Source organism: Staurois parvus, unplaced genomic scaffold (assembly GCF_062004578.1).
Source record: "Staurois parvus isolate SC_StPar_1 unplaced genomic scaffold, SC_StPar_1.0 ptg000727l, whole genome shotgun sequence".
NCBI lineage: Eukaryota > Metazoa > Chordata > Amphibia > Anura > Ranidae > Staurois > Staurois parvus.
Window position 1 is genome coordinate 2,975,250 of NW_028318523.1, and position 25,449 is coordinate 3,000,698.

The 25,449-nt window shown below is 44.2% G+C and overlaps 1 protein-coding gene across 1 annotated transcript in view; it reads right to left on the reverse strand.

The window, feature by feature from the left end:
- The window catches only part of PRKCE (protein kinase C epsilon), a 532,954-nt gene extending 509,050 nt beyond the window's left edge, over nt 1-23,904 (reverse strand). Inside the window, exon 1 of the mRNA XM_089653921.1 lies at nt 22,938-23,904. Coding sequence (XP_089510047.1) covers nt 22,938-23,285 — 348 coding nt within the window. The 5' untranslated portion in view covers nt 23,286-23,904. The remainder of the gene's footprint in view (nt 1-22,937) is intronic.
- Nucleotides 23,905-25,449: the final 1,545 nt, after the last annotated feature.

Sequence of the window (25,449 nt, forward strand, 5' to 3'; positions counted from 1 at the left end):
AAAAAACACAACAAAAATGCAATACATCAGTGGTGGGCAACTGTGGCCCTCCAGCTGTTGTAGAACTACAAGTCCCATGAGGCATTGCAAAACTGACAGTTACAAGCATGACTCCCAAAGGCAGAGGCATGCTGGGACTTTTAGTTCATCAACAGCTGGAGGGCCACAATTGCCCACCTCTGCAATATATGATTTTTTCAGCAGCATATAGAACCAAAAACGCACCATTTTGAGTAAAAAAAAAAGTCCTTGACCCTTTCCAAAAAATGCACCGGGTGAAAACTCGAACCTGTCCCATAGCAAACCATAGGAAATGGACTGTACTGCGTTTCTGCAAAACGCGGCAGAAATGCTGAGGTGTGAACCTGGGGTAATCAAGTATCTTTTACATTCAAAAAGACTTTTCTGAAACAACCTTTCATCTACATGATTCTAAGGGTTCATGTACTCTGCAGCTGCTAAACTGACATTCAGGAGCCGTTCAGCGTTTTTTCCAGCAGCCTCTGAACTCTCCCTAATGTTTTCCTAGGTGTCCATGTACACAGTCGTTTACAGGCAGTTGAGTTTACAGTCGTTTTATTGAACGCACCAAACTTCCGTTCAGGAGTAGATTTTACCGGCGTTTCAAACGCCAAATGTTTGTAAATGCGGTTAACCGCGTTTATAAGCGTTTGCGTTTATAAGCATTTTTTTAACTGTTCCATATCCAGATGCTGTCCAGAGCCTTTTTTCATCATCAGAAATGCATGCAAAGCGGTTTCCATGTATTCAAATGGACCCGGTACACCAGCGCAGTCAGTTCCACGTTTTGCGTGAAGGAAAAAAATGGTAGAACGCGCCGCATTATACTCATGATGGGATCCATAGTGAATACAACCAGAAAAGACAGGTCATCTCAACACATACTGCTCTCTCTGCTTCTGCTTTCTCTATTTCTCTCAAAATGTCTGAAATAGTTATTTTTTTTACTATTTTTCAGTGCATTCTGGGCATTTGGGAAGGTCTCTTGATGTTACCTTTTAAAAATGCTTCTAAAAACGCAAACGTGCATAAACGCGGTATGCAAACGTGGCTAAACTGACATTTTTTAACCTACGTTTTCCAGCAGTCAGTTTCCATCGTTTTCCAAGCGCCCCGTGTACATGAGCCCTCACTGATGGCACCACTAGCATCGAGCTTAATATGGGAAGTTCTTATTGCATCATGGGAGGTAGGCTTCTTCTTGCCATTCATTCATCTGATCATCAGGAATGGCCACATGCGAGAGGTAAAATTTAAAGCATTGCACATGACAGTAGAGCTGGCCTCACACCAGTAGCATTTATAGCATTTATTTAGTGAGGTTAAATCAACATTCATTTTGGACCCTAGTAATGAGAAGATTCAAAGGAGCGGGACAGAAAAACTTTTCTTGAATGAATGAATTTCCAACACTACATGTCATTTTTGTTTGGGAAATTCCATTCACACCAAAATCGAACGTCAAAGAATTCCAGGATAGACCTAACTAAAAATGCGCCCCCTACCCCCCCTCCTCTCCGAACACCTATTCTGACTAAGCTGTGTAAGAAACCTTCGAATACATACTTGTTTTCAGGCCGTTCCAGTCTGGACATGTGATCTCCCCTCTGTAACCCAGCAGCAGTTGCAGGCAAGAGCATTTGACAACAGCTGGGAATTATTGGGAGTGGTGACATCATTCATCACCCATAGGCTCCTATGGCCCATCCATTGTCAGTGCTCCCTCTTCTCCCCTGCAGCAGCCAGTGACTGACACAGGAGCGCTAGATCATGTGACCAAACCAGAACGGGCTGAAAATAGTCAAATATACAGGTCCTTCTTATACGGGTTAGTCAGCATAGGTGTTAGGACCAAGGGCGGACTGACAACTCATGGGGCAAGATCATGGGGCCCCTGTGTCCTTGCCCAAACTCAAAAAAGCCTATGAAAAAGCTACCAGGGGCATCTCCTGGGGCCCCCTACTGACCCCGGGCCCTCAGGCAGTGCCCGAGTTTCCAAATGGTCAGTCCACCCCTGGTTAGAACAAAGAAGGGAGCACTTTTAACCCCTTGGTGCCAGCACCTCCTGACTGTTTAGGGGTTTCTGATGCCGGGAGTCAAGACTTGGTTTAGGATTACGTCACCGCCATGATTGGCTGTCACAGCAGTCACATGATCGGAAAGCTCTTGATCGCATATTTGTGTACCGTCAGCACCAAGGAGTTAATTCTAGGTTTAGCCAAGTATTTTTTTTTTTTTTAGAAGCAAATTAATTTTTAACATACTTTGGAATGACATTCATCATGTCACCCCTCCCAGGTATTCCCAGCTGTTGTCAAGTGATCGCTCCTCTTCCTACCTTCCTAGTTCCCTCTGAGGTAAAGTAATCCACCCACCCCTACCAAAGTATACTTAGGCCAGCCCCAGAGTCATGGCATGTTGCAATGTTGATATCCCATGAGCAAAATCGTTTTACCACTAGCAGGGGCGGACTGACAACCCATGGGGCCCCCGGGCAATAGGGGATCATGGGGCCCCTGTGTCCTTGCCCAAACTCAAAAAAGCCTATGAAAAAGGTATCAGGGGCATCTCATGGGGCCCCCTACTGACCTCGGGCAGTGCCCGAGTTTCCAAATGGTCAGTCCGCCCCGACCACTAGCCTTGCCTGTACAGCTGAAAGCCTTCTATGGGCCCCACTGCACAAGAAGTCAATGGGTCTAGGCAGGAAGCATGCAAGCAATTTAAAGGATAAATGCAATTTTATATAAAAGGAAAAGTAATCCCCCATAAACATTCTTTTTTTTTAGATATATAAATGTTATTAAAATTAAAAGTAGAAATATGGCCTCCCATAAAAAAGAAAAAAAAAAAAAAAAAAAAAACACTACACTATGTGCAGCAGACAATTCATATGAATGGACCGCCTGCCAATGCACAACGTTGGACAGAAAAATGGACAAGCACTGCATTTATGAAATGCAGTGCAGTGTTGTGTCCTTTAGGCACATTGGTCATCTGGATCCTTGAATTTGGTTTAAAACATGACATGATCTGTAGAAATCACCAATGATTTCAGGCTGGAAAAAAAAAGAAGACTTAGCTGGCCAAAGATGGACAGAACTTCAAACAGAAATAAAAAAAATGAACTAACTCATCGACATACTCAATATGGATGGGGGAATCCTTCCCACTGAGCGGTTGTATTCTGCCAGTGGGGAGCCTTCCCGGCTGGCAGAATACAAAGATCAGTGTTGCCAGCTATAGGCGGTGGCAATGATCCTTCAGGAAAACCCCGGCAGGCTGGTTGTGCACAGTCGATAGACTGACTTGTGTACAGCCAGCTAGCCCATACATGGATTGTAATTTGGACGATGCCTGCAGAACCAACTGAATTTCGATCCATGGATGGCCGGCTTTAGGAAAATTCTCAGAATTTCCTTATGTCATTCAAAAGATTTAGTTTACTTTTAACATTCGAGTTTGGAAAAAAAAAAAACAACAAAAAAAAACACTTTACCAAACAAAAACCTCATACACAGTTGGAAATTAATTTGTTTGAGAAAAATTTTCCATCGTGCTCCTTCCCGGTTTTTTGTCACCATGGTCAAAAATGAACATTGATTTGACCCACTAATGATTAGAAAAATGAACAAACGTTTGTAAAACATTAAGAGATTTGGATTTCTATTCATCTATGGCCATCTTTAGTCCTCCTCTCACCATGGCCACCTGTCTAGTGGCTACTTCTACTGGGGACCTGTGATGCCTCTCCAGACCCCGTCTAGGTGCACATCCCAATCTGCTGCATCTCATCACTCACTACCACAGCTCCCCAATGGTGATCAGACAAGATTTTCAAATTTAAGCAATTTTTCCCACTTGCCATAGAAATTGGCCCAAGAATCCATTCGGCACAACCAAGAATCTGTTGGTGGTGGCAACCTTTAGGGTCATATAAAACTGCAACAAGGAAGTTACTATGGACAACAACATCTCAAAAGGACCATGTCCTAGCAGTACTAGGGTCATCTGTTTAAAAACCAACCACGACAGTACCTGCCTGGAGTTTGCATGTTCTCCCTGTGCCCGTGTGGGGTACTTTGGCTTCCTCCCACACTCCCAAATACATGCTGGTAAGTTAATTGGCCCTAGTATGTATATGTATGAATGTGATTTAGGGACCTTAGATAGTAAGCTCCTTGAGATCAGGGACTGATCTGAATGTGCAATAGACTTGTAAAGTGCTGCGTAAATTGATGGCACTATATAAGTACCTGAAATAAATAAATAAATAAATGTATGCACTCTTCCATGTAGATCAATCAGACCCCGAATATCCATCGGGTTTCCTGGCAAACTGTGCCATTGTGCACTACCTTACCCTCCTGGAAGTGTCAGGAATAGTAAATATTACTTCTGAATGGCCAGAGAATGAAAAGCAAGGTTTCTGCCTGGCACGGCGTGCATACACTTTGTGAGCAGATGTGTTATTGTAATGCTGGAAGAATGCCACGTTCTGTCTCCATGCACCACATCCCAGACTGTGCGGCTAATGTGTAGTGTGAGTTTAAAGATACAGACTGGAAGAGGACTAGTAATACAAATATGAGATTTAGCATTAAAATGGGGGAGAGTTATTAAAACTGGAGCACTAAGAATCTGATGCAGCTGTGCATGGGAGCCAATCATCTTCAGCTTGTTCAATGAAGCTTTGACAATAAAACCTGGAAGCCGATTGGTTTCTATGCAGAGCTGCGCCACATTTTGCACTCTCCAGTTTTAAAAAAATAAAAATTATACTCTGGTTTAGGAAATAAAATATTCAGGTATGTATTAACACAAGTTTCGTCTATTGCTTCCAGCCTCCTCCAAATTCCTTTTTTTTACCGCTGTAATCCATCTTCCTGTTAGAGGGCGGCTGTGTTCTCTATGGTCCCACTGTATGTAGAAAAGTAGCCATCCTCTCTTGCCAATTTCCATAATGGACTATGGGATGTGTAGTGTGCATGGAGTACTGTACATGACCAGGGGTGGACTGACCATTTGGAAACTCGGGCACTGCCCGAGGTCAGTAGGGGGCCCCATGAGATGCCCCTGGTACCTTTTTCATAGGCTTTTTTGAGTTTGGGCAAGGACACAGGGGCCACATGATCCCCTATTGCCCAGGGGCCCCATGAGTTGTCAGTCCACCCCTGTACATGACGACAACTATCTTTCACTGCTCAATCTAGACAAACTGAAGAGGAGGAAAAGGAGAAGTTTGAGAGCTCCTTTTACCCAGTATCAGCGGATAGAGGGATATTCCCCACTAGCAGCTCAGGTGGCAAAACCACTCCATGCTCTGGAAGGATCCCTACAATATTGTCTGGATCCACCCAGCTGCCTGACTTTTGGCTCTCTAAGGAAGGGCACTAAAATTCTATATAAAAATAAAACACATACATACACACACACACACACACACACACACACACATACATATATATATATATACATACACATATATATATACATACACATATACACATACACATATACACATACATATATACATACACATACATACACATACACATACATATATATATACACACACACACGTAATTTTTTCTTTTTTTTTCCTTTTGGTTCAACAAAAAGTTTCCGCACTTTAACATATTTATATGTATAAAAGTGCGGAAACCGGTTTTGAAGACTATAATATATATATACATACACACACATACACACACACACACACACACACACACACACACACACACATATAAATACACACACACACACCTCTGTTATATGTTTTTAAGTCTTCGGTCACACCGAATCTAACTTTGAAGTTGTGGGACTTTCACACGATTTCAAAGTCGAATGTCACTTCAGATGCGGATTGGAAGACATCTCTGCAACTTCATGCACAGACATCTATGTAAGTTGTACCTGAACTTGCAAAAAAAGTAGTGCATGGACTACTTTCAAAATCGGTGCGTCTCAGACGGAGTCAGCGTCGAACCGATTTAACCGCTCCCAGGGTGCGACTTGTCATCCGATTTAAAATGATCAAATCGCATGACAATTCGCACCATTGTGAACGGGGACTAAAGTTAATAAAATGTCTCATTATCTTCTGTCAGAACCAGCTTTGAGACATAACCTTGTTACAAATGACACATCTGCTGGTATCTGACATTCAGCTGTCAGACTTCTAAAACTGTCAGTAGCTATCAATTGTAGCTCTTCAGCCAAATTTACAACTGTTCAAGAATTTAAAATTAAACTATGGGAAAATTAAAAAAAAAAAAAAATCCTGACATATTCCTAGACTTGGTCACTAGCATTAAAATATAAAACACAAAAGGCAAAATTGGTGTAGTTATGTGTTATTACTACTCTCAGGTGTTTAGTGCCGACTGTGTCCCAAATTAGGGACAATCACTCTCTAACTGTCTTCATCATCAAGATCACCAGGAATGAAAGCAAGGCTAAATCCAAAATTTTGAGCAGGAAATGAGGGGCAATCATCCAATGGGGACACTTCCAGTGAAATCTAAGGGGATATCCTGACATTGGAAAGAACTTCTCATTCCCCTCCCTCCTAGATTGTAAGCTGGAAAGAGCAGGGCCCTCGATCCCCTCATGTTTTGCATTGTATTGGTATTGTTCTGTCACATGTTCTGTCCCCCTTTGTAATGTACAGCGCTGAGCGAACTATTGGCGCTTTATAAATACTGTATAATAATAATAATAATTTCCTGTTCAACCTGCAGGACAGGACATGATGGGAACACTCTAATGAGACACAAATGGCAATTATATATACTGATATATCTATACACACATACATTGCATTCATAAAGTATTCAGACCCCTCCTCTTTTTTCAGTGTTATGTTGCAGCCTGATACTACAGTTGTTTAAATTCATTTTTTGCGATATGGCACGGTTACTTTAACTGACAATTGTGCGGTCATGCATCGCTGCACCCAAATGAAATTTATGTCCTTTTTCCCACAAATGGAACTTCCTTTTGGTGGTATTTGATCTCTCTGCATTTTAAATTTTTTTGCGCTATAAACAAAAAAAGACTGACAATTTGAAAATATATATATATATATATATATATTTTTGACTTTTTGCTATAAAACATATCCAGTAAAAAAAAAAATAAAAAAATCTAAATTTCATCATAAATTTAGGCCAAAATGTATTGCTACATGTCTTTGCTAAAAAAATAAAATCCTAATAAGTTTAAAATTAGTTTACGTGAACGTTATAGCAGTTCCAAATAGTGGTATATATACACAGTAGAATTTTTTATATATATACATATATATATATATACACACACGTATGTATATGTATATGTATATATATATATATATATATATATATATATATATATATATAATGGTCAGCGACTTCTAGCGGGACTGCGACGATCATTCTGACACGGGGGGGAACTGACTGCCTCGGACATCCCCAGTGACACTAATACAGTGATCAGTGCTAATAAAAAGAACTGAGACTGTACTAATGACACTGGGCAGGAAGGGTTTAACATCTGGGGTGATCAAAGGGCTGTGTGCCGTTTCACAGTGTGCTGTGTTTTACTGTGCACGCATGCTGCTTTGTATTGCTCTGCTATGCAGAGCAATACAAAGCAGTATGCTGGTGCTGACAACGGAGAGATCTGTATTGTTTACATACAGACCCTCTCCCCAGTCAGTGTTCTTTGGCAATCACCGGGTGCTGCCAGGGAATCTCTGACTATGACCCAGTGATCAATAACTGTAGCTGCCAATGGCGGTGCAGGTAGGGTGGCGCGTGCACACCCCCTACCCGGAAATGCAAAATCACGTACACACACGTATACACACACACGTACACACACACGTACACACACACGTACACACACACACACACACACACACACACACACACACACACACACGCACACACGCACACACGCACACACGCACACACGCACACACGCACACACGCACACACACACGATTTTGTGCAGTCCTGTAGCAGTAGTTCTGCTATAGGGGGGCTGGAAAACGGTTAATCTACACTCTGTACCCCATCATGACAAAGTGAAAGCAGAATTTTAGAAATGTTTGCAAATGTATGAAAAAGGAAAAAAAAAAACTGAAATATCACATTGGCATAAGCATTCAGACTCTTTGCAACAACACTTGAAATTTAGCTCAGGTGCCTCCCATTGCTCTAGCTCTTTGCGGAGAGGTTTCTACACCTTGATTGGAGTCCATCTGGGGTAAATTCAATTGATTGGACATGCTTTGGAAAGGCACACACCTCTCTATAAAAGGCCTCACAAGTGACAATGCATACTGTATCAGAGTTAAAGCCATTAGGTCAAAGGAACTGCCTGCAGAGCTCAGAGACAGGATTATTGTAAGGCACAGATCTGGGGAAGGCTACAAAAAACTTTCTGCTGCACTGCAGGTCCCCAGCAGCATAGTGGCCTCTGTAATTCTCAAATGGAAGAAATTTGGCTCAACCAGGACTCTTCCAAGAGCTGGTTGCTCGACAAAACTGAGAAATATGGGGAGAAGGGCCTTAGTAAGAGGTGGCCAGGAACCAGATGTTGACTAAGCTCCAGAGATCCTGTGCGGAGATGGGACAAACATCTAGAAGGAGAACCATCACACCAGCCCTCCATCAATCTGGGCTTTATGGCAGAGTGGCTAGAAGGAAGGCACTCCTCTGTGCAAAACACATGAAAGCCTACTTGGAGTTTGCTAAAGCTTAGACCTCTCCCCGAAGCCCCGGTTCACACTGATGTGACTTATGCGTTTTGCGACACAAAAAGTCACATGACAACTCAAAACATATTTTAATGTGGGCTGTCTTAATCAATGCTACTCAAGTCGCAGCAACGTAAAGTTCCTGCACTACTTTTCTGCATCTTTAGTGCGACTTCAGTGCCATAGACTGCAATGTTAAAAAAATCACAAAAGTTGCAAACATTGTCTTAATCTATGCAACTTTGATATGACAGTATCCAACTTCATAGGTTTTTTTTGTAAAGCCACAACAAGAATGTTGCATGGAAGTCGCAATGTAAATTTGCATTGGAAGTCGTACAACTTTCACACTGCAGCAGTTTCAATGGAGCCCAACAGCTTAATTTCCTGTTAAACCCCGGACCCCGCATTCGCTACATCCGGTCTCCCCGGACCCCGCATTCGCTACGTCCGGCCTCCCCGCATCCCGCAGTCGCTACGTCCGGCCTCCCCGCACCCCGCAGTCGCTACGTCCGGCCTCCCCGCACCCCGCAGTCGCTACGTCCGGCCTCCCCGCACCCCGCAGTCGCTACGTCCGGCCTCCCCGCACCCCGCAGTCGCTACGTCCGGCCTCCCCGCACCCCGCAGTCGCTACGTCCGGCCTCCCCGCACCCCGCAGTCGCTACGTCCGGCCTCCCCGCACCCCGCAGTCGCTACGTCCGGCCTCCCCGCACCCCGCAGTCGCTATGTCCGGCCTCCCCGCACCCCGCAGTCGCTATGTCCGGCCTCCCCGCACCCCGCAGTCGCTACTTCCGGCCTCCCCGCACCCCGCAGTCGCTACATCCGGCCTCCCCGCAGCGCTAAGAATAGTGTAATCTCATTAATAATGCAATAGTCCGTGGTAAAGTGTATGATACAAAAGTTGATAGTGACTTCTGACTTCAGTGGCGTGCCCAGAAGATATAGTAAAAATACGCACTCACCAGATGCATATTTTTATATACGCAGAAAAATTTAACCAGAGGTCCCCCTCTCAGGATAGAATGGATGGGTTGCTCCGTATTAACGGGTTATCCTCCCTCTGGGTGGTAAACAGCTATACTGATGTCACCCTTGGTGTGTATGAACAGGATCCAACCAGAGGCCACTGGCCCTTTGCTTAGAAAGTTTGGAGACCCCTGTCCTAAGCAAAGGCTCTTCCCGTCTCACCCTAAAGCCTTCCCTTGTCAAGCACACTCAGTTATAATCTTGGTTGGAAAATAAATGTGTGATATCAAACAAGCCGGTTACATCACTACATAGGACTTTACTTAATTTCCATATCAAAGAAAATCGGAGAAAAGCAAGGAACAGATTGGAGATTAACCCCTACAATACCAGCCATAGAACCTAACTGTTCTGCAAGTCATCTGCAAACATCACAAAAGAGAAATGCAAGTGTCCTAAATAAGCCTTTGACAAGCTATGAATGAATCTTCCTTACTCAGAAGGACTCGGTCTCACTAGCCTTGTTGGCCAACACAGTCTCAATACCTAGACAAGACAGTCTGTCTTATGTCCTATTGCTTCAGTTCACATCGCTGCATGGGTGTGCACGGAAAAAAAAAAAAAGAACAAAAGAAAAAAAAGATGGGTTACATTTTTGCACACCATGTTCCACCATGCACAGAATTAAATGGATGTGCTGGGGCTATCTGCCGAAAATGCACATGCGTCATGGCATGTCATCATGGGGCCGGCCATCTTTTTCTGATGCTGGCAGCCTGCCCCCTGATGACGTGCCACTAAACATGTGCCTCATCAAGGGGCTAGATGGTTCTTGCAGGCGGTGCCCTAAAGATAAGCTGTGGATTATATCACCAGGGGCCAGGAAGAGACCAGCATCTCCCGATGACATCAAAGAGGCAGATGGAAGCATAGGACCTGTGATATAGCAGCAGATCACTGCAGAATGCTGCTGGATTCTCTGTATGTGTATAGGGTCATTCACACTGGCAGCCGGGGGGCAGCAAAAGCAAGCAGTTGAGCTGTAGTTTTACATCCACTTAGTACAGTAGCTAAGTGGTTAGAACTTCCACCTAGCAGCACTAGGGTTGTCAGTTCAAATCCCAACCATGGCAGTACCTGCCTGGAGTATGCATTCTCTCCCTGTGCCTGTGTGGGTTTCTTCTGGGCACTCCAGCTTCTTCCCACACTCTAAAGACATGCTGGTAGATTAATTGGCTCCTGTCTAAACTGGCCCTAGTATGTATGAAGATTGTATGCTCCTTGAGGGCAGGGACTGATGTGAATGTATATATATATATTGCGGCATAAATTGACAGCACTGTATAAGTACCTGTAATAAATTAAAAAAAATAAATGCAGCTGCTCATGGTTGTACCAATGCTTGGCTTCGAGGCTGTGGTAACAAAAGAAAATAAAGGGCATATTATAAACCCCAAAAAACGGCACCTTCCATATATATATATATATATATATATATATATATATATATATATATATATATATATATATATATATATATATAAATATAATCAATCACAGTGGCTTAGTGATTAGCACTTCTGCCTTGCAATAATTGGGTCATGGGTTCAATTCCCAACTATGGCGCCTCCTGCATGGAGTTTGCATGTTCTCCCTGTGTTCGCGTGGGTTTCCTCCAGATACTCTGGTTTCCTCCCACACTCCAAAGACATGCTGGTAGGATAATTGGCTCCTGTCTAAATTGCCCCTAGTTTCATACCTGGCCACACGGGATCTCCTGCATGGTAGGGGTTGGGGAAAGACCTGGCAACCTACCCTATAAAATACTTGCTAAGAGAATTCATGGAAAAAGTCACTTACGAGTGACAGTCCATGCCATCGCCAAGGGTTGGATACGACTGAATGGATAGATTCAGGGGCGGACTGACCATTTGTAAACTTGGGCACTGCCCGAGGGCCCGGGGTCAGTAGGGGGCCCCATGAGATGCCACTGGTACCTTTTTCATAGGCTTTTTTGAGTTAGGGCAAGGACACAGGGGCCCCATGATCCCCTATTGCCCGGGGGCCCCATGAGTTGTCAGTCCGCCCCTGGATGGATTAATATATATATATATAAATAAATGGCAAGTCGCATTCAACAGCTGGTACAGCCGCTGAATGCAACCCATTCAAGCACACAGGCCTGTGACACAACCGCATGCAATGTAGGCAGTTGTTTGGCATTACAAGGGTTAAAGCAAGAGGTTAGGAAGAGAGAGGGTTGCCCGTCAAATGTCCTCTAAAAAGCGATTCACCATTTTCGGAGGGGTGATAGTGTAGTCGCACACATGAACACACCCCTTGTAGGCTCTTGTGGAAGTCACGGCAAACAGTAAGGGATATTTAAAAAAAAAAAAAAACACAAATGAAAATCTCTCAAACAAAGCTTGAATAGGTGTAAAATTTGCCAGAGGTTCCAATCTTTCGGCACTGCATCCAAAATCATAAAAAAAAAATTAAAAAAAGGGATCTTAGGTATAAATTAAAAAAACAAATGCACATGTGTGGCAGGCTTACATGAATGATCAGAATACTGTAAATTATGACCATCAAGTTTAATAAGAATTGTAATATACAATATGGGCAGCACAAGGGTCACCATACACACAACAGTCTGACCTTGATTTACTAATACAACCACCTACCCAGGGGTGGACTGACCATTTGGAAACTCAGGCACTGCCCGAGGGCCCAGGGTCAGTAAGGGGCCCCATGAGATGCCCCTGGTACCTTTTTCATAGGCTTTTTTGAGCTTGGGCAAGGACACAGGGGCCTCATGATCCCCTATTGCCCGGGGGCCCCATGAATTGTCAGTCTGCCCCTGCACCTAGCTAAAGGATCCAATCAATCTGTATCCAATCAGACAGGCCCTTGCATGAGATACATGTTGGTAGATCTAAGGCTACGTTCACACTAGCGTTGTGTGCAGGCGGCAGAGAGGCGTTTGGGAAGCGTTTTTACAGCTTCCCAAACGCCTCTGCCAATTCTGCACATTACAGCACATGGTGCTGTTCTAACGGGATCGTTTGCGTTGCGTCGCGGCAAAACGGATGCCTCTGGCCGAGTCAGGAGGCTTTGAAGCCTCCTATTCTCGTCTATGGTGCTGCTCCGCAAACGCCCGGCCGGCGTTTGCGGTGCGGTTGCGACGCGGTTGCGGGGCATTTGCGGAGCGGTAACACCACTCAAACTGCATTATAGGCATTTGTGGGGCGTTATTAACGCTCGGCAAACGCCTAGCAACCGCTACTAAACCGCGCATGCGGCATTTGCGGAGCGTTAAAAAACGCTCCGCAAACGCCGGACCAATGCTTGCCAAACGCTATAGGGGTGTTTGGCAAGCGTTGGCAAAACAGCCTAGTGTGAACGAGCCCTAAGTCTCACCAAACATGTTGCAATCTGACCATACAATCTCTATGCAATCAACTGCTGGTCAAGCCAAAAAACTTATGTGAAAGGAGGGCCTATCCAAACTATCCAATCAGACAGACCGTCACACTGCATACTTGTAGGTAGATCTATTGTACAGATTGTAATGTGTGTGGCGAGTTTAAGACAATTCCCCATCAATGTCCAATCCCATTGGCCCTCAGAGAACATTATGCAGGAATGTACAACCTATTAGGTCACATGAGAAATGTTCCAACTCATGCTCTCCTTACCCTAGGTTCACACCTCAGCATTTTCCGCAGCGTTTGCAGAAACGCACCACCGTCCATATAACATGATATCCTATGGGACATGTTCACATCTCCGGGTTTTCTGGAAAGGGTCAGGGACTTTTTTTAAAACGTAAAAAGTTGCAATTTTGGTTCTATAGACTTCAATGGAAACACTGCAGAAAAGCATTTAGTGCATTTTTGCTGTGTTTTGCATTTTAAATCTATCTAGCAACAAGAAAAAAAAACAAACCTCAAAATGCATCAAAAACACGGCAAACAAGTGTCAAAAACGCATTTGTACAAAAAAAAAAAAAAAAACGCAAAGCGCACCGCAGAAACAGATCAAACAGATACGTGTGAACCTAGCTATAGGCTGTATTTACACTTGAGTGTTTCGTAGCTTGAATCTCAAAGCTCCAAAAACGCTCGTACTTTAAAAAAAAAAAAAAAAAAAAAAAAAAAAATGTTCTCTATGGTGCCTGTTTGCGCGATCAAGTATGAACAGGCACTATTGAGAACAACTGATTTTTTAAGTTTGAGCATTTTTGGAGCTTAGAGCTTCAAGCTACAAAACGCTCAGGTGTGAATGCAGCCTTAGGCTACTTTCACACTGATCCGCTGCAAAACCGCATAGGTGTTTTTGCTGCACTTTTGCCACGCTTTCTGGGCGTTTTTTTAAAAAGGACAAGTGACTTAAAAACTGCACCAAAAATGCTTCTCACAGGTGTTTTAAGGCGCTTTTCATTGATTTCAATGCGAAGAGGCATTTTTGTTTTTTTAACTCCCCAGACATGCCCCAAAGATGCTGCAAGCAGGAATTTTTACACCACACAGCAAGCGCAACGCCTCAGTGTGAAAACATACACAAATATATATTCACATACACAGGGAAGCAGTTTTCTTGAGCTTTTCAGGAGCTTGTGCTACTTTCATACTGAGGAATTTTTGAAGCATTTTTGTGTTAAAATAAAAGCGCCTGAAAAGCTCAAGAAAACTGCTTCCCTGTGTATGTGAATGTATATCTGTGTATGTTTTCACACTGAGGTATCGCACTTGCTGTGCGGTGTAAAAATTCCTGATTCAATGGAAACACTGCAGAAAAGCATGTAGGGCATTTTTGCTGTAGTTTGGCATGTTTTTGACACCTAACAACAAGAAAGAAAAAAAAAGCAAAATGCATCAAAAACACATGTGCAAAAAACGCACCTCAGAAATGCATCAAACACAAACTGCATAGGTGTGAACCTAGCTTTAGGCTGTATTCACACTTGAGTGTTTTGTAGCTCGCAGCTCTAAGCTCCAAAAACGCTCATACTTTAAAAAAAAAAAAAAAGTTCTCTATGGTGCCTGTTCACGCAATCAAGTATGAACAGACAGCATCTTTGGGGCATGCTTGGGGGGGGGTTAATAAAAAAAAAACAAAAAAAAGAAAAACAAAAAAACCCCAAAAACACCTCTTCTCATTGAAATCTATGAAAAACGCCTGAAAACTGCCTAAAAAGCTCCTCAAAAATGTCTGTAATGCAAGTCATAGACGGGTCATTTATCGGCCGCATTTTCATCCGCATGAAAAATCGGCCGATATTGACGCCATTAGTGGGGTGAGCCCGTCGGCCGTTTTTCACAGATCTTCTCGTTTATTTTTATCGGTCATGCTGGAAAATCCACGAAAAAACAGCCGTTATTCGTAGACATTGGTGGAAGCATCGGCAACGGGGCCGACCGATTTTTTGTTTATCAGCCGATAAACGGCCCGTCTAAGAAGCAGTTTTTAAGTCACGTGTCCTTTAAAAATGCTCAGAGAGCGCAGCAAAAATGCCTAGGCGTTTTGCTGTGTTTTTGAGGCAGATCAGTGTGAAAGTCGCCTTAAAGCCCTGTGCGATTATTATGACTAGACTGGAGATTTGGTGACCCACATACATAAGATTTCCCTTCAAGCTAAAAGCGGGTGTTAAAGTCAGAACTGAAACCCCAAATTCTGTTGGGTCTCCATGACTGTCCATCTCAGCATTTTGAACTGATCTAAGCACAGCGGCGTCGCAGGCCGTGGCGTGCGATTTGCACAATCGATGATGGGAAGCAGATGATTGCAGCTGCCAGTCCAGCAGCCGACACCTCTGTAACCACAGCCTAGGAATACAATGCACAATGTCCCTGCGGTTTGCTCCGTGTCCTCACTGGCCTCTTCTCATGTATACAAGGAAAAAGCAGGAAGATCCAAGAGAGGTCATTATCTGACATAAGGATTTCCTTCAACTCACGGCAGCCGGGGGTACAATGGAGGAGGTGCAAGGGTCATTTTTTTTTTTTTCTTACACAGACCGCCAAATGGAGTTCAAATGAATGCAGTAAACATTTTCCTTAGCCATTATTTTTTAAAGCAAGCTATTTAACCCCTTGCCCTCCGGAGGATTTACCCCCCTTCCTGACCAGGCTATTTTTTGCGATATGTTACTTTAACTGACAATTGCGCGGTCATGCAACGCTGCACCCAAATGAAGTTTATGTCTTTTTTCCCCACGAATAGAGCTTTCTTTTGATGGTGCTTGATCACCTGTGCGTTTTTTATTTTTTTGCGCTATAAACAAAAAAAGAAACAACTTAAAAAAATATATATATTTGACTTTTTTGCTATAAAACATGTCCAGTACAAAATTTAGAAAACAATCAAATTTCATCATAAATTTAGGCCAAAATGTATTCTGCTGCATGTCTTTGCTAAAAAAAAAAAATCCCAATACATGTAAATTAAATGGTTTACGTGAAAGTTATAGAGCCTACAAATGGCTGTATAGATACTGGAAAATTGTATTTGTTTTATACTAGTAATGGTGGCGATCAGTGACATTATAGTGTGATACTGCGACAGGCATTCTGACACTGGGGGGGAAATCTGACTAACTGCCACTGACATCCCAATGGTACTAATATAGTGATGAATGCTAAAAAACAGCACTAACACTATACTAATGACACAGGGCAGGAAGGGGTTAACATCAGGGGCAATCAAAGGGTTAACTGTGTACATTTTACTAGGGAGACATGCTGCTCTGTATTGCTCTGCTGTGCAGGAGAGACACCTGTGTTGTTTATACACAGTTCTCTCCCCTGTCAGTTACAGAAGTCAGGGGTTCTGCATCCTCCTAGAGCAGAATGAAAACTCCTCCTACACGCTTTAACCAGTGCACTATATAAGTACCTGAAATAAATAAATCGTGCCAGCAATGGAGGCTTCCTAGGAACAGGAAAATCTTGATAATAAAACCATTGATGCTTTTGTCCATACACACAAAGGATGGCATTTGTCTTTCTGAAATAGTGATTGATGGGTTTCCATTACTTTCTTATTGGAAGGGTGGGGGGAAACTACTGACACCGGCCGTGCAGCTGCAGAAGTGCCCATTTATACAAGACATGGGTCATATGGTTGATGAAGGCCCTTGTCACCGTCATACCATCACACTTTTTACCTAGCCATCAATGGACACCCAATGAATGCTTTTTTTTTTCCTTGGTTAGTTGCATGGAGATCCCTAAAACTGGTCTTGCAGTGGGGCTCTATAGTGACTCTGCCCACCACTGCACAACAGTCAAAGTAGCACACCATATAAATCTGGCCATAAAAGAAAGAACTCTATGGACTTCCCAGCCATGCTAAGCAGCATGGATGGAAACTCTCCCACTGCTGGCTATTGTGTTGTATCTGACAACCAAAACTGCAGCTCTCAGAATACCTAAACATGGACTTCAGCTGACTGGCTAAAGTCACTTTTCGACTAGCTTTTTTCTGACAGCCTCTTTTCTCATTTAAATGAATTGAGTGGATCACCCAGGGCTTGAATTTCACCCAATTCACAATAATCAGCTGAAATTCAAGCAGCGTATGGCCAGCTCAACTGTAGTTCACAAGGATCCTAAACACATTTCATACATTTATGATCAGCTATAAAACTCTATCCAGTCCTTACCATACATAGAGATTTGATGGATAAAGCAGTATCATCATAATGACAGAATTAGTGATATTTGCACACGTGACGGAGTTGGAAGTCAAAATGTCACCTCTGTACAAGTGATGGGGTAGGGAGACTGAAGTGTAAGCTCTGCTGGGGCCAAACTATGCCAATGGTTCAAGGGTCTATATGAACCGCTAGAGAATATGACAGAAATAACATCAATGATAATTATATTTTAAAAGAAGAACAAGTGGAAGGAAGGTGAGTTCATGTTTGATGTTGGGTTGCACAAGGCAAATATCTCCATGCTAATACATCATCCAGTTTCTGCCTCTGTAGACTCTACAGCAGGTGTGCACATGTCACAGAACAGGGACCATGAAGTGCGAGCTCTGCTGTTATACACAACCATCTGACTGGTCTTTTAGATTGCAAGCTCACATGAGCAGGGCCCATCCAACCCTCTTGCATTGAACTGTATGGTATGGTAATTTTTAATGTTGCAAACTGCTCGTGTTCTAAAATAATCTTGAATAATAACAAATGTTGTAATATGTATAAATCAGCATTAAACACCAGGTAACAATAGTAAAAATATTAACATGTAAAAATTGGAAGAAAAGTGCTCTTCTGCACTATGTTAGGCAGCAATTGCCATTCAATTTTGGAAACTCATTTGACTGGGTTCAATTTTGGAAAGTTTTGGCAACTCACTTCATGGGGTTCAATTTTGGAACACTGGCAAGGAGAATGTCAGGAGATGGCACTTTGACACCTGGAGCCATAACATCAGGAAGGTTGATGGAGCCCAGTACACTGGTAGTAGAAAGTTTCACCAGGCCATTCGTGTTTTGGCACTCTAGTGCCTCCCGCAGCAGCTCACTCCTCATTCTGCAATGTCTCCCCAATCCATGATGCAGAAGACACAAGAAGACAAGTAGAAATGTGTGGCCAAGTCATTCCCAACCAGCTGATGATCTACAAATCCAAGTACTTCCTAAGTGTGCTGTAGATCTAGACCACAAAGGGCATTCTACAATGAACTCTTGGAGGGACAGCAAATTCTATCCTCATTTGATTGAGTTAAATTTTGGAATCTTTTTTGGAGCTCCCTGAAAAAGGTCAAAATTGGCAATGAAAGCACTAGGAGCTGCCACTCTGACACTTGGGACCATTATATCAAAAAGGTTAATGAAGCCCAGTACGCTAGGACTTTTAAGTTCCACCAGGAGTAAAAGCGGGAAAAAAAGGTAAATCAGTAGTCAGAGCACCTGGAGATGACACTTTGATACTTGGGAACATAACATCAAGAATTGTGATAGAGCCCAATATGCTGGGACCTGTAGCTCCACCAGCCCGCAAATAGGGTATTTAGCCATCAGTTTTTTGCAGTCTAGTGCCTTCAGCAGCAGATCACCCCTCTATCCGCAATGCTACCCCCACAGAGGGGACAGGCCAGGACAAGGGAAAAACAGGGATGTGTGGCCATGTTAATCCCCACCAGCTGAAGATCTACATGTCCAGTAATACCATGCTATGTGTGCTGTAGGTCCTATCCTCAAATAGCATTCTACAATCAATGTTTGGGGTACAACAGTTTCTGTCATCACATCACTGGGTTTGATTTTGAAATGTTTTGGGAATACCCGAATATAAAGGTCAAACTGGTAATCAGAGTGTTTGCACATGACACTGACACTTGGGACCATAACATCAAGAAGGTGACCAGTACATTAGGACTTGTAGCTTCACTAGGAGCAAGAACAGGAATGTATGACTGTGTCATTCCCCATCAGCAGAGGATCTACAAGTCCAAAAGTAAGATGATACTTATATGCTACAAGGTCCAGACCACAAAAGCATTCTACATTCACTTTATTGGGTACAGCAATTTCTATCCTCATTTCACTGGGTTAGATTTTGGAATGTTTTGGGAACACCCTGACAAAAAGGACACAAAAAGGTAATCAGAGTACCTGGATATGACACTTTGACACTTGGGACTGTAACATCAAGAAGATCGAAGGAGTCCAGTACACTGGGACTTGTAGCTCAACCAGGAGTAAGAGCAGGAATGTGACTGTCATTTCCCACAGCAGTTCTGTAAGTCCAGTAATAAGATGATACTTATGTGTGCTATAGGTCCAGACTACAAATAGCATTCCACAATCAATCTTTGGGGTACAATTTTTATCCTCATTTCATTGGGTTGGATTTTGAAATGATTTGGAAACAGCCTAAAAAAGGACAAAGGGGTAATCAGAGTACCTGGAGATGACACTTTGACCCTTGAGACCATAACATCAAGAAGGCTGATGTAGCCCAGTAGGTAGCCATTGGTTTTTTTGACAGTCTAGTGCCTCCAGCAGATTGCCCCTCCATCCTCAATGTTTCCCCCCCCCCCCCCCCCAAGAGTACACAGGGGAAAGGACAGGGTCGTGTGGCCATGTCAATCCTCTCCAAATGAAAATATTCAAGTCCAACAATACCATGCTGCCTATGTGTACTGTAGGTCCTATCCTCAAATAGCATTTTACAATCAATTTTTGGGGTACAATAATTTCTACCATCAAATCATTGGGATGGATTTTCAAATGTTTTGGGAACACCCTGCAAAAACGGTAAAATGGAAAATCAGAGTGCCTGGAGAAGACACCTTGACTTTTGGGACCGTAACATCAAGAAGGTGACCAGTACATTAGGACTTGTAGCTTCACCAGGAGCAAGAACAGGAATGTATGACTGTGCCATTCCCCACCAGCAGAGAATCTACAAGTCCAAAAGTAAGATGATACTTATGTATGCTACAAGGTCCAGACCACAAAAGCATTCTACAATCAATTTATGGGGTACAACAATTTCTATCCTCATTTCATTGGATTTTGCAATGTTTTGGGAACACCCTGACAGAAAGGACACAATAGTAAGGGACACATGGTGCCTGGAGATGACACCTTGCCTCTTGGGATTGTAACATCAAAAAGGTAAATGGAGTCCAGTATACTGAGACTTGTAGCTTCACCAGCCCATACATAAAGTAGTCATCCATCATTTTTTTCTCAGGCCAATGACATCCAGCAGATCACCTCTCTCATCTTCAAAACTCCCACAACAGAGGACACAGGAGGAAGAACAGGGATATATTGCCATGTCAATTCAGTCCAGCTGAAGATCTACAATTCCAATAATATCATACGTATGTGTGCTGTAAGTCCTGTCCTCAAATAGCATTCTACAATCAGTTTAGGGGTACAACAACTTCTATCATCAAAGTGCTTGGAGATGACTTGGGACCATAACTTCTAGAAGGTGCCCAGTACTTGTAGCTTCACCAGGAGTACCAGTAGGAATATATGACTGTGGCATTCCCCATCTGCAGTAGATCTACAAGTCCAATAGTAAAATTATATTTATGTGTGCTATAGGTTCAGACAGCAAATAGCATTCAACAATCAATTTTTGGGGTACAACAATTGATATCCTCATTTCATTGGGTTGGATTTTGCAATGTTTTGGCAACACCGTGACAAAAAGAACAAAATTGTAATGAAAGTACCTGGGGATGACACCTTGACACGAGACCATAACATCAAGAAGGTTGATGGAGCCCAGTGCCCTGGGACTTCAAGCGCCACCAGGCTACATCTAGGGCGACTATCAGTTTTAGTGCCTCCAGCAACAGATTACCCCTCTGTCCTCAATGCTCCCCCCCCCACAGAGGACACGAGGAAGCACAGGGATGTGTGGCTGTGTCAATCCCCACCAGGTGAAGATCTACAAGTACAACAATAATAAGATGATACTTATGTGTACTGTACGTCTTGTCCTTAAATAGCATTCTAGAATCAGTTTTTGGGGTACAACAATTTCTATAAACAACATTGGGTTGGATTTTGGAATGTTTTGGGGACACCCTGACAAAAAGGTCAAACTGGTAATCAGAGTGTTTGGAAATTACACATTGACATTTGGAACAATAACATCAAGAAGGTTGAAGGAGCCAAATACATTAAGACTTGTAGCTTCACCAGGAGTAAGAGCAGGAATGTATGACTGTGTCATTCCCCACCAGCAGAGGATCTACAAGCCCAATAGTAAGATGACACTTATGTGTGCTATATGTCCAGACCACAAAAGCATTCTACCATCCATTTTCGGGGTGCAACAATTTCTATCCTCATGTCATTGGGATGGATTTTGACAAACTGACAAAAAGATCAAGCTGTTAATCAGAGTGCCTGGAAATAACACTTTGCCACTTGGGACCATAACATCTAAAAGGTTGATGGAGCCCAGTACGCTGGGACTTGTAGCTCCACCAGCTGTAGGCTGATGGAGCCCAGTACGCTGGGACTTGTAGCTCCACCAGCTGTAGGCTGATGGAGCCCAGTACGCTGGGACTTGTAGCTCCACCAGCTGTAGGCTGATGGAGCCCAGTACGCTGGGACTTGTAGCTCCACCAGCAGTATGAGCAGGGATATAGGCAGCACAGTGGCTAAATGGTTAGCACTTCTGTCTGGCAGTACTAGGGTCGTTGGTTCGAATCCACCTCCTGCCTGGAGTTTGCATGTTCTCCCTGTATCTGCGTGGGTTTCCTCTGGGTACTCCAGTTTCCTCCCACACTCCAAAGACATGCTGCTAGGTGAAATGGATCCTGACTAAATTGTCCCTAGTATGTGTATGTATGAATGTAAGCTAGGGACCTTAGATTGTACACCCCATGAGGGTTAGGGACTGATGTGGATGTATAATATATATGTAAAGCGCTGCGTAAATTGACGGCGCTATATAAGTACCCAAAATAAATAAATAATATGTGCCTCTGTCATTCCCCACCAGCAGAAGCTCTACAAGTCCAATAGTAAAATGATATTTATAGGTCCAGACCAGAAACAGCATTTTACAATCAAATTCTGGGGTACAACAATTTCTATCCTCATTTCATTTGGTTGGATTTTGGAATGTTTTGGGAACACTCTGACAAAAAGGGCAAAATGGTAATCAGAGTATCTGGCGACAACACCTTGACACTTAGGACCATAACATCTGAAAGGTTGATGGAGCCCAGTACCCTGGGACTTGTAGCTCCAGCAGCAGGAATGTATCACTGTATCATTCCCCACCAGCAGATCTGCAGTTCCAATAGTAAGATAATACTTATGTGCGCTATGCCAATAGTACTCTGCAATCAATTTTTGGGGTACAGCAGTTTATATCCTCATTTCATTAGGTTGGATTTTGGAATGATTTAAGAAGAGCCTAAACAAGGACATACTAATAATCAGAGTGCCTGGAGAAAACACCTTGACACTTCCAGAAGGTTGATGGAGCCCAGCACTCTGGGACTTGTAGCTCCAGCAGGCCAGATCTAGGGTGGCTCTCAGTTTTAGTGCCCCCAGCAGCAGATCAGCCCTCCATCCTCCCCAGGAGGAAGCCCTGGGATGTGTAGCCGTGTCAATCCCCACTAGAGGATTTCCTCCACACTCCAGCAGTAAAACAATAGGCTTAAGGCCATGTGTGAGCAGCAAGGGAAGCCTGTCCCATCTGTCTTACCCAATCCTCGAAGTGCCGGCTCCCATTCTGCAGCAGATCCTCGAACTGGATGGTGCAATTGGCCACAAAGTCATCGTAGCCGATGGGGGCATCGTGGAAGACGGCCAGCTCGATCTTCCTGCCATTGCAGACGTCTGTGGAGAAGTCGTCGTGCCAGGCTGGGCTGTTGGTCTTCTGCTTGGTGGAGGTCTGGCCGATCCTGGAGTCGTCCACATTGACGGCGATGTAGGGGTCCAGCAGGAAGGTCTGGGGTCGGGGCCCCACCGCGTGCCTCAGGGACCAAGCCGTGGGCTTCAGGTTGACAGCCTCGCAGATCCTGATCTTCAGCAAACCATTGAAGACCACCATGGCGAGCGAGGGGTTAACAGGAGGTGTAGGTGGCTGGGTGGGGGCCGAGATCCACCACCTCTCAGCTTGCAGCGATCGATGGAGATCCGATGGGATCTGCCTGCTCTCTTCCTTGCGACACCCACTCAATCCAGGGCTGATTTCTAACGGAAAACAAGGGGGACGTCCTCCTCCTCCTCTTGCAGCTTGCAAGGGCTCTGGAGATCCTCATGTAATCCCGGCCGGGTGGAGGGGAGGAGAGGAGGGGAGGGGGGTTACTGCTGACTCCTCTCCTCTCTCTGTCTCCTCTCTCTACCTACCGTCTCAGCTCATCCATGAAGCAGCAGCCGCCGCCGCAGTCCTCTTTCGGGTCCGAGGTCAACACAGCAGTCCTCCTCCGCGCACAACACAGCACGGCCAAAAAAAAAAAAAAAAAAACCAGGGAGCTCACATCCGCATCAGGACTGGGGTCACCTCCCCAGGGACGCCTCCAGCTGCTCCCATGCAATATACATGAGCCTGGGCTGGGCCGGCTGCAGAAAGCTTTGGATCCAGTGTGCAGATTCCTGCTGGATGGCTGGCAGGCTGCTGCTGCCTCCTAAAGAGCTTGTTGGTGCTGATCAGCAGCGACACCCAACCCCTCCTCCTCTCTCCTTGTAATGCAGGAAATGCACAGAAGACGTCAGAGTGTGCTGCTGACACATCCAGGCAATGGAGGCTTCAGCAGATCCTACCTAGCTGTGTGTGTATGGGGGGGGGGAGGCAGGCCGGCAGCCCTGTCCCTGGCCGGCAGCCCTGTCCCTGGCTGGCTCACATATCAGGGCAGCAGCAGGCCACTTTCACTTTTTAAATAGATACTTAGTTCCCTCTCTGGTCAGGTAGGACATTTCCTCTGCCAGGGCATCAGTACACTGTGTTGTAACAATGACCACAGAGATGATACAATGTTGCTGATCTGCTGGCATGCAAAAATGTATTATTATTAAATGAATACACAAAAGTAAAGTTTTGCATGCCAACAGATCAGCAACATTGTATCATCGTTTTCGATCCTCCAACTCCAGAGGAAATGTCACACCTGACACATAAGATATAAATACACAAATAGTCATACAGATACACAAACATAAGGTCCCGTTCACACTTGAGCGTTTTTCAGTTCGAAGCTCGGAAACACTCAACAAGGAGAATCCCATTCATTTCAATGGTCCCTGTTCGCATTTGAGCATTTTGTCACCTGTAGCAGAACGCCTGTCGCTCAAAAAGGTACATGAGCTACTTTTCAGGCAGATTTGAGCATTTTTGTTCCCATAGACTTGAATGGAAAATACCTGAACAGCAAGAAATGAGCGTTTTTTCCAGGTGTTTTTAAGCTCAAACAGCAGCTCCCCTCCCCTTTTTTAGCATCACTCCACGCCTTAGGCTCCATTTACACTAGGGCATTTCAAATCGCGGGCAGAATCACTGCAATTTTGTTCACGATTTGAAAACGCCCTGTGGAAGTGTGAAAATGATCGCGTGTTTAGGTGCCATTTGTTTCAATGGCACCTGAAGACGCAGGGCATTTTCGCCATGATTGCGGTCATTTTTCTGCGCAGCAAACATGCCACGATCACGCAAACAAAATCATGGGACACACGATGCCCAAATATGCACTGAGTTTTCAGGTGCCATTGAAATGACTAGCACCAGTACACGCGATCATGCATTTTCACACTTTCACAGCAATTCCGCCCGCGATTTGAAACACGCTAGTGTGAATGAAGCCTTATAAACAGACATGTTGTGATCAGAATGGAGGGGAGCAGGGCCGTGGATAAGGGGGTACCCCAAGTCCTCCTGTACAGGGCCCAGGCCAGCAGGGGGTGAGTTGGGTGTGGGCAGGAAGGGTGATCGGCATGGCAGGGGGGCAATTACTGGTTCTCTCTGTATTAGCTGAAATCCGACTTCTTCTCCTCTCCCTCCTGCTGGCTTTCAGCTTTTGCAGAGAGAGGCATACAGGGGATCTGTTCCAGTAATTGCCCCCCCCCCAACTCTCATATAACCATCCCTGTACACCATATGTTTTCCCCTGCCCAGGCCCACCTGTGTGCCCCCACCCTGCAGTGCTGCCAGCTTTCCTCCTCTCCTTCCCACTGGTAGCTGCATGCACACAACAGGATCCTTCAGGATGGAGAGTGGGGGA